Source organism: Xyrauchen texanus, chromosome 37 (assembly GCF_025860055.1).
Source record: "Xyrauchen texanus isolate HMW12.3.18 chromosome 37, RBS_HiC_50CHRs, whole genome shotgun sequence".
NCBI lineage: Eukaryota > Metazoa > Chordata > Actinopteri > Cypriniformes > Catostomidae > Xyrauchen > Xyrauchen texanus.
Window position 1 is genome coordinate 39,232,515 of NC_068312.1, and position 16,948 is coordinate 39,249,462.

Below are 16,948 nucleotides of genomic sequence, written 5' to 3' on the forward strand. Positions count from 1 at the left end.
TTTATGACGTGACTGAAAATGAGGCTGTGAGGGATAGACGTCGTCTCTTAAATGACACGCAGTGTATAAAGCTAGCAAAAAAATGGATATACGGCAATTTCTTGGAAAGATATTTTATCAATATTTTGTTAATGGAACGATCCAAAAACACTTTAACCTCGTGCGACCCCGGGTACACATGTGTGGACGTTGTATTTTGGCTTTGCTATATGCAATGCATAATTTAAATGAATTAAACCCACCTGAATACTGTTCACAACACTCTACACGGTCATTTAAGGGTTAAACTTCTGGTGCGTTGAGTCATGTGACACAACAGCATGACGTTGATTTCCGTGAAGCGCTCTTACGGGCGCAGCGCCAACAAAAGTGCCTCTGGTCATAAACCTCTTTAAGTTATTTAATTTAAACCGGTTTGGTTGTAAAGAGAAGCGTCTCTAGTTTCATTTGATGTGCCGCTTTAAACAATCCGTTCATTTTTCATGCATCAGCGCTGATAAACATGATGTCCACATACGTGGAAAATGGGACTTTATTCAATCAAAAGTGAAAAACATGTTATTTTCAATCATTTTCAACATGAACACATCTGTGGGTCATTTCGCTTCATTTTAATATAAATTTAGTTATATTTTATTATATCACTGTCCAATACAGTTCTGTTCATTAACAGTAATAAATGCAATCTTATATATTTCCGTGTTCACTCATGGCTAAATTAGCACCTCGCTAACTCTCTACTGTAAAGATATTTCAGTATGTTTTTAATATCACAACCTTTCATGCAGAAAGTGAATTAAATAAAAAATAAATACACAATACTAGAAGAAAAGATACAATGTGCTTTATTAGAACACTAACATTAGCCCAAGACTAAATTAAATCATTTTTATAGCTTATTTTTAACACATAATGGCAGCATTCTCTGGGTTTGATCAATTAAATCAATTGCTAAATGTAAAAAAAAATTATAATAAAAATAAAAACATTAAATTAAAAATATATATTACCAAATGATTTTTTTTTATAAATTAGCAGAACAAAAACAAAGCCTTAAATTAATCAAATTTATAAATTATTAAACAAAAAAACATTAAATTAAAAAAAAAAATTACCAAACAATAAATTAAATAAATTACCAGAACAAAAACAAATCCTTAAATTAAATCAAATTAATAAATTAACAAAACATCATTAAATTAAAAATATAAATTACCAAACAAATAAAAAAAAAATTACCAGAACTAAAACAAAACCTTAAATTAAATCAAATTAATAAATTATTAAAAAAAAAAACATTAAATTAAAAAAAAAATTACCAAACAATAAATTAAATAAATTACCAGAACAAAAACAAATCCTTAAATTAAATCAAATTAATAAATTATTAAACAAAAAATCATTAAATTAAAAATATAAATTACCAAACAAATAAAAAAATAAATTACCAGAACTAAAACAAAACCTTAAATTAAATCAAATTAATAAATTATTATACAAAAAAACATTAAATTAAAAAAATAAATTACCAAACAAATAAAAAACAAAAAAATTACCAGAACAAAAACAAAACCTTAAATTAAATAAAATTATAAATTATTAAACAAAAAAACATTAAATTAAAAATATAAATTACCAAACAATAAATTAAATAAATTACCAGAACTAAAACAAAACCTTAAATTAAATCAAATTAATAAATTATTAAACAAAAAAAAACATTAAATTAAAAAACAAAAATTACCAAACAATAAATTAAATAAATTACCAGAACAAAAACAAATCCTTAAATTAAATCAAATTAATAAATTATTATACAAAAAAACATTAAATTAAAAAAATAAATTACCAAACAAATAAAAAAATAAATTACCAGAACAAAAACAAAACCTTAAATTAAATCAAATTAATAAATTACCCCACCCAAAAAAAAACACATTATTAGGCCTATGTATTATTGCCTAATTATTCATTTATCTATTATTGCAGTTATTTTAATGAACCTCGTCCTATAATTCTGTGAAGAAAAAGACAAATACATTCTCAGTTTTTCCTCTGTTGGCATCTGTTGAGCTTCTTCATCTGCAAATGTATAACGCATAAATTAGCCTACGGCACTAAAATACATTTAGATGACGATTAAAGTCAAACTACGCAATTTATTAACATGTTAATTAGTTCAGTTGGGGTTTTAAAACTTCAATTCTATTTAATGTGTACATGGTGCATAGATTTTATAATGTATCATTTTATTTTAACATGGTTGGCTGTGATTGGATGATGCTGGACATTACTTTGACTCAGAATTAATTATGCTAATTTATGATGTAACGTCTGTAACGTCTCAACAACATGAATAATCAACACTCCTGCAAACATAAATAATTGATTAAAGAAAATGATGTATTATTTGCTTGTTTATTATGTGCTACTGGTTACAAAGTTAAATGTAAAATGCACACCGCAGTCACGCTCTGTTCTCAGGGGGATAAACTGCAGGACAGTCCAAAATCAAAGATGGCGCTGCTGTGAATAAGGTCTATGTTCAATATTAGAAGTGTCTGTTTACATTGGACGTCCCGTTCTGTTGCTGCAGAGCTTCTCCAGCCACTATATCATCCCGCCTTTTTGAAATAAAATGATTTTACTTCCTAAATATCTTACGATTTTCTGTTATTCATTTAATTTGTTAGATACTTAATAACTTGAGAACGTTACATCAAAGCCAGTTTGTGATGTTTCTGGTCTACTCATTTAAACCATCCACATGTATACATGGATTAAATTAGGGATAATGTACAGTTAGACGATTTGTTATCACAAAATAACCCCAGACAGGGTGATCAGGACCCGACGCAGTGTAGATAATCCTGCTCATTGCTCGGCAACCTACCGAATACCGAAGTATTGATTTGCATTGAAATGATGTTATTATGTGAGAAGAAAGAGACCACGGAGTCTCCAAAAACAGCTGAATTCCACCTCCGTTAGCGTCAGAGATCTGATGGTGTTTATTTCATGAAAATGACCATCTGACTGCTCATTATCAAGCTTATTACACGACTGTTTGACACAGAAATGGACATTAAACATTGTTTTGAGCTGTTGACTCGCAGTACTGGTCTGATATCACTTAATCCCCTGCAGTCTCTAATACCTGCAGCCTTTTAGCACCTCCTCACAGTTTTTCCATTCGGCCTGTTTTAGTGGGAGAAGTCCTGAAGGAATTGACCGCTCAGGACCCCAATAAAACGGCTGGATCAGATGATCTTGCAGCTTTTTTCATTAAAATTGCTGCCCCGGTTATTGCGGCTCCTCTAACAGCCCTCATTAATCTATCCTTCCATACAGCCGAGATTCCACCTGCTTGGAAAGAAGCGGTTGTGCTTCCTCTGTATAAGGGCGGTGATCAGGCTGACTTAAACAATTACAGGCCAATCTCCATCTTGCCTTGTGTGTCTAAAATTATGTAAAAACTTGTTAATAAACAACTAATCAATCATCTTAATGTGAACGGTATCATCTCCGGGGCACAGTCTGGCTTCCGATCAGGGTATGGTTGTGTTACAGCTACCACTAAAGTGCTCAATGACATTACATCTGCGTTAGATATCAAACAACACTGCGCTGCTATATTTATTGACCTTGCAAAAGCCTTTGACTCCGTGGACCACAACACACTCATCCACAGACTTAGCAGCATTGGTGTCACTGATCACTCACTGGGTTGGTTCTCAAATTATCTTTCTCACCGGGTTCAACGTGTAAGATTTGAAAACCTTTTTTCCCATTCTCTACCGGTCACCAGGGGTGTCCCCCAAGGCTCCATCCTTGGCCCTACACTTTTCTCAATTTATATTAATAACATTCCCCAGGCAGTTGGTAATTCACTCATTCACTTATATGCTGATGATACAATCCTTTATGCCATGGGCTCCACCCCTGATGTTGTTCAAGCTACCTTGCAAGATAGCTTTTTCCAACTACAGCAATCCTTTACACAACTCAAACTCACTCTTAATACCTTCAAAACAAAAACCATGTGGTTTTACCGTAAGGGTACAACGCCGCCTCCAGCCCTTAAAATCACCACTTGCAAGAGGGCTATTCTAGAACAAGTCACTGCATATAAATACTTGGGCATCTGGCTGGAAACTTCACTTTCTTTCTCCATCCACATATCAAAGCTGCAATCTAAGGTCAAGGCCAAGCTTGGTTTCCTTTACAGAAACCGCTCTTCCTTCACCACTTCTGCCAAACTTACTCTAATTCAAATGACCATTCTACCCATGTTAGACTATGGAGACACTATATACAGGGTTGCTTGCAAGACCACTCTATCAACTCTTGACACTCTTTACCATTCCGCTATCAGGTTTGCCATAAATGCTCCTTTCAATACACAGCACTGTGCTTTATATTCATCTGTCAACTGGCCCTCCCTTCACAATCGCCGCAAAATTCACTGGTTCACTTTCATTTACAAGACCTTTCCTGGAAAATATTCTCAAACTAGATACACTAATTTCAATTTCATCTTTTAAATCTATTATATCATCCTTGTTCACGGACACATGCAGTTGCTTCTCTACATAATCATTTTGTGTTGTCTACTGTGTTGTTTTAAATTGTATTTAATGTAATTGTTAACCTGTATGTATTTCTAATGTACTGTATTTATTTTAGCCCCATTACCTTTCCCTAAGTGGTTATTCCACTTGTCAGGCCGCCATTGTAAATAAGAACTTGTTCTTAATGACTTGCCTGTAAAAATATAGAAGAGAAAAGAAAAAAAAAGAAAAAATCCCCAGATTTGCAGTTGTTACTGGGAAACAATATGGCCACTAGATGGCGTAATTGACCAATTTGAATAGAGTATTGCAGAGAGCCATGTAATAAGCAACAATGACATTTTAATAATAATTATATAATTATTAAATGTTTATATCAGTGGGTTTCCGTTGACAATACAGTAAGATACAGAATATTCACCCATTGAACCCAGGGACGGATTATGACTTGCAAAGGCCAGTTATCTCCAAGGGTCGCCAAAATCCACCCAAAAGTTGTTAAGCAGAGGGGGGGGGGGTGTTGTTCATGACCAAAAGGGTTTCACCAAACTAGATTACGCAGCCTTAAAGCCTAGGGTACCCCTGGGCAGTCAAGGGCCTCCTGAGCACTGGCCCCATTGGCCCGGTCGGTAATCCGTCCCTGATTGAACCATTGCTGAAGTCTTCTGGAGCTCACAGCTGATTGGTCGGTGCTTTCTGTATGTCATTTTACATTTTCACTTCAATACGTTCAGTGCATCAACAGTGTGAGGTTGGTTTTCACGGAGCATCATCATTGGTGCTTCTAAGGATGAAGAGTAAAACTGCAAATTCTGTTGTGAATTTAACAGACCACTGGTTTGGGTCGTCTGAAGCCGAACACACTAGTATTTGGCTTTAAGAACAACTGGAGGGACGGTGACATGAAGGATGTGGAAACATTTATCAACACGATCCAGTGAGTCTGACAGCAATGCATGTGATAGTTAAATGTGATGTGTGTCTTTCTCATATCCGAGATTTACATGCAGAATTGACTATGAGTCATTGGACGTCCTGAAGATTGTAAACACTGTGACTCAGTGACGCTTTCGTGAGGCGAATCTCAATCAGCTCTCTAGTTCAGTTGTCAAGGCACTGTCATTTCGAGGGCTGTTTCAATCATAAAATCGTTCCAGTGCACTGAAACGTTCGCTCCCTAAAAACTCCCAGAATGCACCGTTAAAACCATGGAGCATCGTTGCTCACTATCGGTCATGTCGGAATAATCGTAAATATGCGTTAAGTACACATGAACGCCAAAGTCGTAATTATGATTTGGGAAACTCTGGAATTTCATTGAGGCGTGTCGATTTAAGTATCGTGGTGGAAGCGAATTGTTATTGGTAATAATTCAGTTTTACTGGAGGAGTTTGACTCTGTGTGCAGCCAAAAGTATTGATCCACATGTTTCTATGGTGTACTAGAAAACAATGATAAGCGTATTCATCACCTCTGCAATTCACTCTGGCATGCTGGATATCAGCTTCTGGGCCAAATCCGGACTGATGGAGATCCAAACTTGCCTTATTAGTGCTCGGAGTTGATCACAATTATCACTCTTGCCTTGTGACGTGGTGCTGCATCATGCTGGAAAATGCACGGATCATCACCAAATTGCTCCTGGATCGTTGGGAGAAGTTGCTCTTGCAGGACGTTTTGATACCATTTGTTACTCATGGCCGTGTTTTTGTGCAGGATTGTGAGCGAGCCCACTCCCTGATGGTCTCAGGATGCTTCACTGTTGGCACAGGACTCATGCTAGCGTTCACCTTTTCTTCTCCGGACGATTGACTTTCCAGATGTCCCAAACAGTCGGAAGGGGAAATAACTTTGCACCAGTCTTCTGCTGTCCAATCCTTGTACTTCCTGCAGAATTTAAGTCTGTCCTTGATGTTTGTCTTGGAGAGAAGTGGCTTCTTTGCTGCCCATCTTGACAGCAGGCCATTGCCCAAAAGTCTTCGCACCGTGCGTGCAGATGCCCTCACACCAACCTGCTGCCAATCTTGAGCTCTGCACTGGTGCTGACACGATCCCGTAGTGGACTCCTCAAGAGGAGATGGTCCTGGCACCTGCTGGACACTCTGGGACGTCCTGAAGCCTTCTTCACTGCAGTTGAACCTCTCTCCTTGAAGTTCTTGATGATCCGGTAAATGGTTCTTTCAGGTGCAATGTTCTTTGCAGCAATTTCCTTGCATGTGAGGCCATTTTGATGCAAAGTGATGATGGTGCACGTCTTTCTATAGAGGTAACCGTCGCTAACAAGAACACAATGATTGGAAGCACTTCTTCCCTCCTTATAGCAATCAGTCTGCTCTTATAATCCAATCAGAATGATCGAGTGATGTCACCTGACTAGTGCTCGTTCACACTTTCCCAGGTGCTGCTGATATGATCAGTGAAATGATGTTAGCTGGTCATTTTGTGCCAGGGCCAAAATCAGCGAACAGTGAAATTTGTGTTTTTGTGATAGTTCATTTTTTTGGCCAATGAAGCTTTTTGCAATTATTTAAAATGCATCTGATCACTCTGCACAATAATCTAGAAACAATGTGAATCAACACCACAACAACTGAAGCAGAAACTCAAAATGTATGTTACTGCCAATACTTTTGGCCACGGCTGTGTGCATTTTTGGTACTGTTAATGAAGAATAACGATAAAACATTTAGCTGGTTTATGCAATGACAAGCATAAACCAGCCAATCCAAAATGGATAGATAAAGTTTTAATTGGTGGCTAATGGGCGGCTGTGGCTCAGGTGGTAGAGCAGGTCAGCCACTAATCTCAGGGTTGGTGGGTCGATTCCCGGCCCACATGACTCCACATGCCAAAGTGTCCTTGGGCAAGACACTGAACCCCAAGTTACTCCCAATAGCAGGCTAGCACCTTACATGGTGTATGAATGTGTGTGTGAATGGGTGAATGAGTCACAGTGTAAAGGGATTTTAATACCGTTAAGGTTAAAAAGGCGCTATATAAGTGCAGACCATTTACCATTTACCATTTTAATTACACACCTAATACGTGGCTTTGCACTTTATTTAGTTGCATTGGTGCAAAAAAAGCTTCCTGCCTTCGCTAGTAAGTGAAAAAGAGAGAAAGAAATCTGAACTTACAAAACGGGTCAGTTCGACTAAAATCACGTGAACACACGTCACATCATATTTACAATTTCCGACTTCATAAAGGAATGTCTCTTTGTTGTGTCTCTTTCATTATAACACTGTACGTATTAATATCTACAACGAAAACACACAATAGTGTCATTTATACAGCGATGTTGCTAATCAATACCAAGTTTAACCTCGTTATCCTGTTGAAAGCAGGAGATGATTGAGCATACAGGCCGGCAACACTGACTTTTTCTGTTTTGTCCGACCAATGGAATGGAGTGTTTGGGAAAGGAGGGATAATGGACAGTCAGCCAGTTGTTATCGCACAATAAACCCTGACAGGGTTATCAGGACCCCGACGCGAAACCTGAAGGGGTTTATTGAGCGATAACAACCAGCTGACCATACATTATCTCTGTTTGGAATTAATGACCCTCTCATTATTCATCTTATTACAAGACGACTTGCCAAATAAACTAATAAATGCAAATGAAACATTGATTTGAGTTGAATATATGTTATTAGCTCTCTTGTTGAGATCGCACAGTGATCCGAAAAGAAGAGATGATTCGCAGAACCCGGATGAGCGATCTGATACGTGGATGTGCGGTTGTTACTGAGAAACATCTGACCATTAGATGGCGCCACTGACCAATCAGAATCCAGTATTCCAGAGAGCCGTGTAACAGACCTTTATAAAAACAGTTACTGCCGCAGAAATGACACACTTCACATTTAAAGATGTAATCAGTAAGAAATCATTGTAACTACTAGACATGGAAACACTGTTACACTGTTTGTGTGTGTTTTAGTGATGCCTTTGATCTTCAGTATGGAGTCGTTCTCTTAAGACTGAAAGAAGGTCTCGACATCTCACACATTCAAGGTCTAGATGCTTTATCCATTCTGATATTGACTTCAGATGCTATAGTATGTATATGACACAGTCTTATTATTCATTGTTGTTTCTTCAGATGAATTTCAGTCAGCACATGAGAAAGCTCCTGGAATGAAAGACCTCCTGGTGTCCATCAACATCAAAGATTTTGAGAGTGATTCCTCAAAACCTTCATCACAAATGACCAGTTGTCAAAGCAGTCCTCTCATCTTCAGAGGTCAATAACACTTCATGTCATCAGAGCGTGCAGCATGTCCAAATACGATTCCTCAAAGAGTGCTTTCCAAACCAGGGCATGCTTTGAACATTATAATAATCGCAATGATTTGGCTGGCGAAATGTTAATTATTATTTACCCACTATGTTTCCCAAAGAGCACGTCATTAGGCACATCTGACGATCCTTTAAGGGCGGCTGTGTCTCAGGTGGTAGAGCGGGTCGGACACTAATCGCAGGGTTGGTGGTTCGATTCCCGGCCCACATGACTCCACATGCCGAAGTGTCTTTGGGCAAGACACTGAACCCCAAGTTGCTCCCAATGGCAGACTGGCACCTTACATGTGTGTGTGTGTGTGAATGTGTGTGTGAATGGGTGATTGGGACACAGTGTAAAGCACTTTGGTAACCTCTAAGGTTAAAATAAAGCGCTATATAAGGGCAGACCAGAAGGCAGCACAGTTAATAAAAATAACATCAGAATTGCGATATGATCATATGTGGTTATTAAACATGACTTGATAACCAGATGAATCATTTTAAGGCATGATTTTCAATTATATGCTTAATGAGGACATTTCAGGCATTACAGACAGTGGCGGATTTAGGCATGGGCATTTGCACAGGGCGGCATCTTTCGGGGGCCAGCATGAGGCGGTGGAGAAACCCCCCCGGTCAACAACTTTTGGGCCGCCGTGTTGAAGCGGGTTTCATCCAGGGCGCCAAACAAGCTAGAACCGCTACTGATTACAGAAATTACTGCATTATTTTCTGTAAAGCTGCTTTGAAATGACGTGTGTTAATGTGGCAGGGCGGACGTAACACCCCGCCGCGTTCTCGGGGACTAGAAGGGGTCTCCCACGCCCCTGGCAGCGATTCTCTCGCTCCAGGGGCAGAGGAGTAGGCGACTCCTCCGCCCCTGGCAGCGGCCCTGACCGCTCCAGGCGGTCGGCTAGGAGCCCCTCCTCCCCTCGCGGTCGGCGGCCATCGTCCTCGTTCAGGTGGCTGGGCTCCTCGTCCCCCGGCAGATGGCCGCGGCTGCTCCGTTGGGGTGGACGGTAGTGGCGAGAACTCTACTACGGCGTATCCCTCCTCCTTCCCGGGCTTCGGCACCAATGTAAAACGGTTAAACGATGGGCAAGGAGGAGGCGAGAACCGGCTTGACGATATAAATCATAGTTTAATGGTAAACTTAAAAGACAACAAAAACACACATGACGGACATGTCCGCTAACGATCTCTCTATCCTGCACGGTCCTCTGCAGTCAGCCTTTAAACCTCACGGATGCATAATTAGCCTAATACGGGACCGGGTGTGTAGGATCACGACCCGGCCCCGCCCTCCGCCCTGCCACAGTTGTGAAAAGCGCCAAAACTGTGGGAAAACACGCCTTCGCTATGTTTAACTCGAGTTTTGCTTCATGCATTAACACTTTCAATCCACTTATCAACAATGGCTGTTTGGATGAAATGACGGTTCCTCAGATTAAATAACAAATACTTTCAGGCCACTTCAGAGCAAGTACATAATTACTGACATTATAGTAACTCGCTACATGTAAGCTCAGAGGCGACACACATCCGCATCTTTATCTAGAGATTCAGTTCCTCTCTCAAAGCACTTCTCTTCTTCTAAACGTCTCTCATGATCCATGTATGATATTCAGGCAGTAAGAGCGCTCCTGTCCTAGCTCCCGCAGACGAGAAACTTCTTGCCGCTAGTCAACAGTTCAAGAGGAAACAGCACAAAGGAACCATTGATGTCTGGTGGCTGTTTGATGATGGAGGTACAGTGATCATACAGATGTCATTGAGATTTTGTAAAGGTGTACTGAATAAAGATGGTGTTTGCTGTGCTGATACGTAGCGTTATGGATTGCACAATTCACAGTCAGCCATGATTTACTTATTCAGTGAGTGAAAACGTCGAAATATTGAGATTATTAATGCCGATTATTGAGATGAAGCGAGTAATACTGGTGATGTGATCTAAAAGGCAGGACATATGAATGTGCGTCCAGCACCATGTAGAATAAAGCAGTGAGTGCACATCATTTTAATCTGAGTTTTTAAATTAATTCAAATATTTGTTTATTTGTTTGGTAAAAATTACTGAGTGTGACTGCGACGCAGTTCACCGCATGTGGTGGTGATGTCACTTTGCTCATGTTTACGTAATATATAATTTACCCTCTATAAATGTAATTAATTTTAACAAATGATACATCGTTTCAAAGGTTTAAGGGTTCAACATTGATATCCGATCTCTGTTTCACGATAGTAATCCTCCAGAAACAGTAATTGAGTTATTTGTACAGGAGTACAAATGAAAACATGCAATATCAAAACGGGACTTTTATTATGAACACATGCGATATCAAAATGGGACTTTTATTATGAAAACATGCGATATCAAAACGGGACTTTTATTATGAAAACATGCGATTTCAAAATGGGACTTTTATTATGAAAACATGCGATATCAAAACGGGACTTTTATTATGAACACATGCGATATCAAAACAGGACTTTTATTATGAAAACATGCGATATCAAAACGGGACTTTTATTATGAAAACATGCGATATCAAAACGGGACTTTTATTATGAACACGTGCGATATCAAAACGGGACTTTTATTATGAAAACGTGCGATATCAAAACGGGACTTTTATTATGAAAACGTGCGATATCAAAACGGGACTTTTATTATGAAAACGTGCGATATCAAAACGGGACATTTATTATGAAAACATGCGATATCAAAACGGGACTTTTATTATGAAAACATGCGATATCAAAACGGGACTTTTATTATGAAAACATGCGATATCAAAACGGGACTTTTATTATGAAAACATGCGATATCAAAACGGGACTTTTATTATGAAAACATGCGATATCAAAACGGGACTTTTATTATGAAAACATGCGATATCAAAATGGGACATTTATTATGAAAACATGCGATATCAAAATGGGACTTTTATTATGAAAACATGATCGCCAGATGAATCCAGTTCAACACACTTGGGTCAATCGTCTATGACAAGCGTTCATTAAAAACATCGAATCGCACTTTTGGTCCATAAAAGTGAGAAATGTGAGAAATATTGATATATTGTTTACATGAGATCTCGCCTTCATCATCGTTCTTCATCAAACTGCACTCTGAGCAGCATTCATGTTGTAAACTGTTTATGATCTGATATATTAGAGTCTCATAAACAAAACCAGCCCGTCTACAAAGTCTGTTTTTAAAAATGTGGCGTAGTTTTATTCATAATAGTCGAGCAGTGCCGTCAGATTTAGTGTCGTCTTGAGAGGCAGAGCTTAATTTGACTCTGAACACTTCCAGAGATTTTACAGAGATTAAAGCTGCAGGAACTCATTTATTATTAAATCATCTTCAGATTAGAAACGAAACTTCTTTAGACTCGTGACTTTGAGGACATTGTATTTCTGGGGTGTCTTGACACTTTTATTATTGTTTTATAAGATTATAAAAACATGTTCAGCACAAAATATTCACATTACTATAAACTTCAGCTTCTCTAACTTTAATAAATAACAACAAATATTAATTGTGAAACTTGGGAAATAAAGCCCAAAGTGTCTCTTTCAAAAGATGCTACAACTGTGTCCAAACTCCAAAGGGTCCCGTAAATACAAGCATTTCAGTTCAGGTCAATTACATGCTTTGTGCTCAAAAATGGGGGGCGTTCATCAACAGGTTAAATGTTTATGTCGTTATATGGCTTGTAATAGTCAACATACTGTTATTCTTCAAACTTGGTTTAGAGTTTTTTTCCAGAATCCCCAAATCAGGACCAAAATGTCCAATTGTATCTCCTCCAAGATCTTTCAAGCCACATCTGCCAAACTTGGTACAGACCTTCAGACTGTTCTAATTTACATTGCTGAGACTTTTCTAGCTGATCGACTTTCATTAATGGCTGCCTGTAAAACCTTCAAACTTCAAGCCTTTAAAACTATATTAAACAGTCGGTCCAGGCTCTTTAAGCCAACATCAAAGCTGGTCTCGACACACTGTTCAAGTTACAAATGAAGTTTTGAATATTCATGATTCTGGAGAGATATGAGCTTTGATAAATGACACTATATCCGTTGTTTTAGGCTTAACTCTTTTGATACCGTATTTACTGACCAACAAGAAGAAATGGAGTGACTGTAAGATCCGTGTGTTCATCGGAGGAAAGATAAACAGGATTGATCATGACCGCAGAGCGTGAGTATTATCGCCAATTCATCGACATTCACAAACCTTTCTTACCTGCCGGATTTAATGTGTGTACAAGAAATTAAGAAAATGTTCATAAGGGGGTCCTGGGTATCTCAGCGAGTATTGACGCTGACTATCACACCTGGAGTCGTGAGTTTGAATCCAGGGCGTGCTGAGTGACTCCAGCCAGGTCTCCTTAGCAACCAAATCGGCCCGGTTGCTAGGGAGGGTAGGGTCACATGGGGTAACCTCCTCATGGTCGCTATAATGTGACTCCAGTCAGGTCTCCTTAGCAACCAAATTGGCCCGGTTGCTAGGGAGGTTCTGGCTATCTCAGTGAGTATTGACGCTGACTATCACACCTGGAGTCATGAGTTTGAATCCAGGGCGTGCTGAGTGACTCCAGCCAGGTCTCCTTAGCAACCAAATCGGCCCGGTTGCTAGGGAGGGTAGGGTCACATGGGGTAACCTCCTCATGGTCACTATAATGTGACTCCAGCCAGGTCTCCTTAGCAACCAAATCGGCCCGGTTGCTAGGGAGGGTAGGGTCACATGGGGTAACCTCCTCATGGTCACTATAATGTGACTCCAGTCAGGTCTCCTTAGCAACCAAATTGGCCCGGTTTCTAGGGAGGGTAGGGTTACATGGGGTAACCTCCTCATGGTCACTATAATGTGACTCAAGCCAGGTCTCCTTAGCAACCAAACTGGCCAGGTTGTTAGGGAGGGTAGGGTTACATGGGGTAACCTCCTCATGGTCACTATAATGTGACTCCAGTCAAGTCTCCTTAGCAACCAAATTGGCCCGGTTGCTAGGGAGGGTAGGGTCACATGGGGTAACCTCCTCGTGGTCACTATAATATGACTCCAGTCAGGTCTCCTTAGCAACCAAATTGGCCCGGTTGCTAGGGAGGGTAGAGTCACATGGGGTAACCTCCTTGTGGTCACTATAATGTGGTTCTCGCTCTCGGTTGGGCGTGTGGTGAGTTGTGCGTGGATGCTGCGGAGAATAGCGTGTAGCCTCCACATGGGTTACGTCTCCACGGTAACGCGCTCAACAAGTCACGTGATAAGATGCGCATATTGACGGTCTCAGACTCGGAGGCAACTGAGATTCGTCCATCAGCCACCCGGATTGAGGCGAGTCACTATGCCACCACGAGGACTTAGAGCACATTGGGAATTGGGCGTTACAAATTGGGGAGGAAAAATCATGAAAAAATTATGAATCATGGAAATTTGAATAACTTACACAGTGATAATAAACCCTTTTTAATGAAAAAAAAGATTTAATGAAAAACTGCTAAAGCTTTTGTTCCTGCACAGCATGGCGGCGTTACTTAGTAAGTTCCGGATTGACTACTCTGACATCACCGTTATTGGAGACATCAACATTAAGCCAGAGAAACACAAGTATGTCTATATTCATTAGGAAACATATAATGATCATGTTCTACTCCGGTGTCCATCACAAACAGATATTGTTTGATGTTGTTTTCAGTAAGAAGATGTTTCAGGAGGTGATTGAGCCGTACAGACTGAGAGAAGACGACATGGAGCAGGAAGCTGCTGAGAAACTGAAGGTGGAGGAACCCTGGAGGATCACTGATAATGAGCTGGAGCTGTACAGGTCAAAGGTCAGACGACCTCCTCAACACACACCTGCAACATATCGCACATCAATTCTATTGTTGCTGAAATTGACAGAATTCCTAAATCACACAAAAGAGTTAAGCAGAGCTGACCACGTGTCTTTGTCATTTCTTTAAACTAGTCGAACCGTCAAATCAGACTGAACGAGCTGTTGAAGGAACACTCGAGTACAGCAAATCTCATCGTCATGTATGTATCATATCTTACACATACAACTCATACTGTTCTCTTGTGTTTGTGTGATTTGATTGGGTTCGATTTCTCCTGTCTGTTCACAGAACGATGCCGCTGGCCAGAAAGGGGACGGTGTCCAGCGCTCTTTATATGTCCTGGTTGGACACGTTATCTAAAGATCTGCCCCCCATTCTTCTCGTCCGAGGAAACCATCAGAGTGTTTTGACCTTCTACTCCTGAAGAGATGATGATTGATGAAACACATCATTACAATCAGCACATTTGTATAGTGACCAGATATGACTGATGTCACAAATGATCATATTTAAATGTAACGACAGGCCAATAATGATGCTTGAAATATATGTATTGGCCGTTTTGCACTAACGGTCCCATGAAAAGCCTTTAATTTAGCTTGTTTTAGAACATGTATGTAACACTCTGAACAATGGCTGCATTTGAAACAATGTTTCAGATCTTCAGACGTCTGTCCACAACACTGACATTCTGTGTGTCCGCGCTCCTTTTGGAAAACTCTTGGGCTTGTGGATTGTGTGGCTCATATGCTGTTGTGCCTGTTTACTAAACACAAACTAACTGTTTTAGAATCGGTCCTTAATCGGGGAAAAGGTCATGGCTTTGCAAATGTCTCAGTGCAAACACTGTCATCAAAACTTAATTCTAGAAAGAAACATTGACATATTAATCCAATAAACTGCCTTGATTTGAAATAATATCAGCGACTTGTGTGTTTTTGCATTGCCTGGTTTTCTTGAATGGTGCCGTCTGCCAACAGCTACACTGTAAAAATAACATTTATATAATATTTAACTGTTAAATATTTACAGTAAAATACCGTCAAATGTGTAAAAATAACATCTGTTAAATATTTACAGTAAAATACCGTCAAATGTGTAAAAATAACATCTGTTAAAGATTTCCAGTAAAATATCGTCAAATGTGTAAAAACAACATCTGTTAAAGATTTACAGTAAAATACCGTCAAATGTGTAGAAATAACATCAGTTAAAGATTTACAGTAAAATACCGTCAAATGTGTAGAAATAACATCTGTTAAAGATTTCCAGTAAAATACCGTCAAATGTGTAGAAATAACATCTGTTAAAGATTTACAGTAAAATACCGTCAAATGTGTAAAAATAAAATCTGTTAAAGATTTCCAGTAAAATATCGTCAAATGTGTAAAAATAACATCTGTTAAAGATTTCCAGTAAAATACCGTCAAATGTGTAGAAATAACATCTGTTAAAGATTTCCAGTAAAATACCGTCAAATGTGTAGAAATAACATCTGTTAAAGATTTACAGTAAAATACCGTCAAATGTGTAAAAATAAAATCTGTTAAAGATTTACAGTAAAATACCGTCAAATGTGTAAAAATAACATCTGTTAAAGATTTACAGTAAAATACCGTCAAATGTGTAGAAATAACATCTGTTAAAGATTTACAGTAAAATACCGTCAAATGTGTAAAAATAACATCTGTTAAAGATTTCCAGTAAAATACCGTCAAATGTGTAGAAATAACATCTGTTAAAGATTTACAGTAAAATACCGTCAAATGTGTAAAAATAAAATCTGTTAAAGATTTCCAGTAAAATACCGTCAAATGTGTAAAAATAACATCTGTTAAAGATTTACAGTAAAATACCGTCAAATGTGTAAAAATAACATCTGTTAAAGATTTACAGTAAAATACCGTCAAATGTGTAAAAATAACATCTGTTAAAGATTTACAGTAAAATACCGATCAAATGTGTAAAAATAACATCTGTTAAAGATTTACAGTAAAATACCGATCAAATGTGTAGAAATAACATCTGTTAAAGATTTACAGTAAAATACCGTCAAATGTGTAAAAATAACATCTGTTAAAGATTTACAGTAAAATACCGATCAAATGTGTAAAAATAACATCTGTTAAAGATTTACAGTAAAATACCGTCAAATGTGTAGAAATAACATCTGTTAAAGATTTACAGTAAAATACCGTCAAATGTGTAAAAATAACATCTGTTAAAGATTTACAGTAAAATAC

At 38.5% G+C, this 16,948-nt stretch overlaps 3 protein-coding genes across 3 annotated transcripts in view; 1 reads left to right on the top strand and 2 right to left on the bottom strand.

Moving 5' to 3' along the window:
• Nucleotides 1-15,605, top strand: part of slc12a2l (solute carrier family 12 member 2-like) — a 30,893-nt gene extending 15,288 nt beyond the window's left edge. Inside the window, 9 exon segments of the mRNA XM_052107818.1 lie at nt 5,402-5,508; nt 8,518-8,591; nt 8,680-8,820; nt 10,487-10,606; nt 12,957-13,068; nt 14,389-14,475; nt 14,564-14,699; nt 14,837-14,904; nt 14,994-15,605. Coding sequence (XP_051963778.1) covers nt 5,402-5,508; nt 8,518-8,591; nt 8,680-8,820; nt 10,487-10,606; nt 12,957-13,068; nt 14,389-14,475; nt 14,564-14,699; nt 14,837-14,904; nt 14,994-15,129 — 981 coding nt within the window. The 3' untranslated portion in view covers nt 15,130-15,605.
• The window catches only part of LOC127630389 (uncharacterized), a 320,692-nt gene that overhangs the window by 55,488 nt on the left and 248,256 nt on the right, over nt 1-16,948 (bottom strand). The gene's annotated exons all lie outside the window — the stretch shown is intronic.
• The window catches only part of LOC127630371 (filaggrin-2-like), a 91,476-nt gene that overhangs the window by 29,362 nt on the left and 45,166 nt on the right, over nt 1-16,948 (bottom strand). The gene's annotated exons all lie outside the window — the stretch shown is intronic.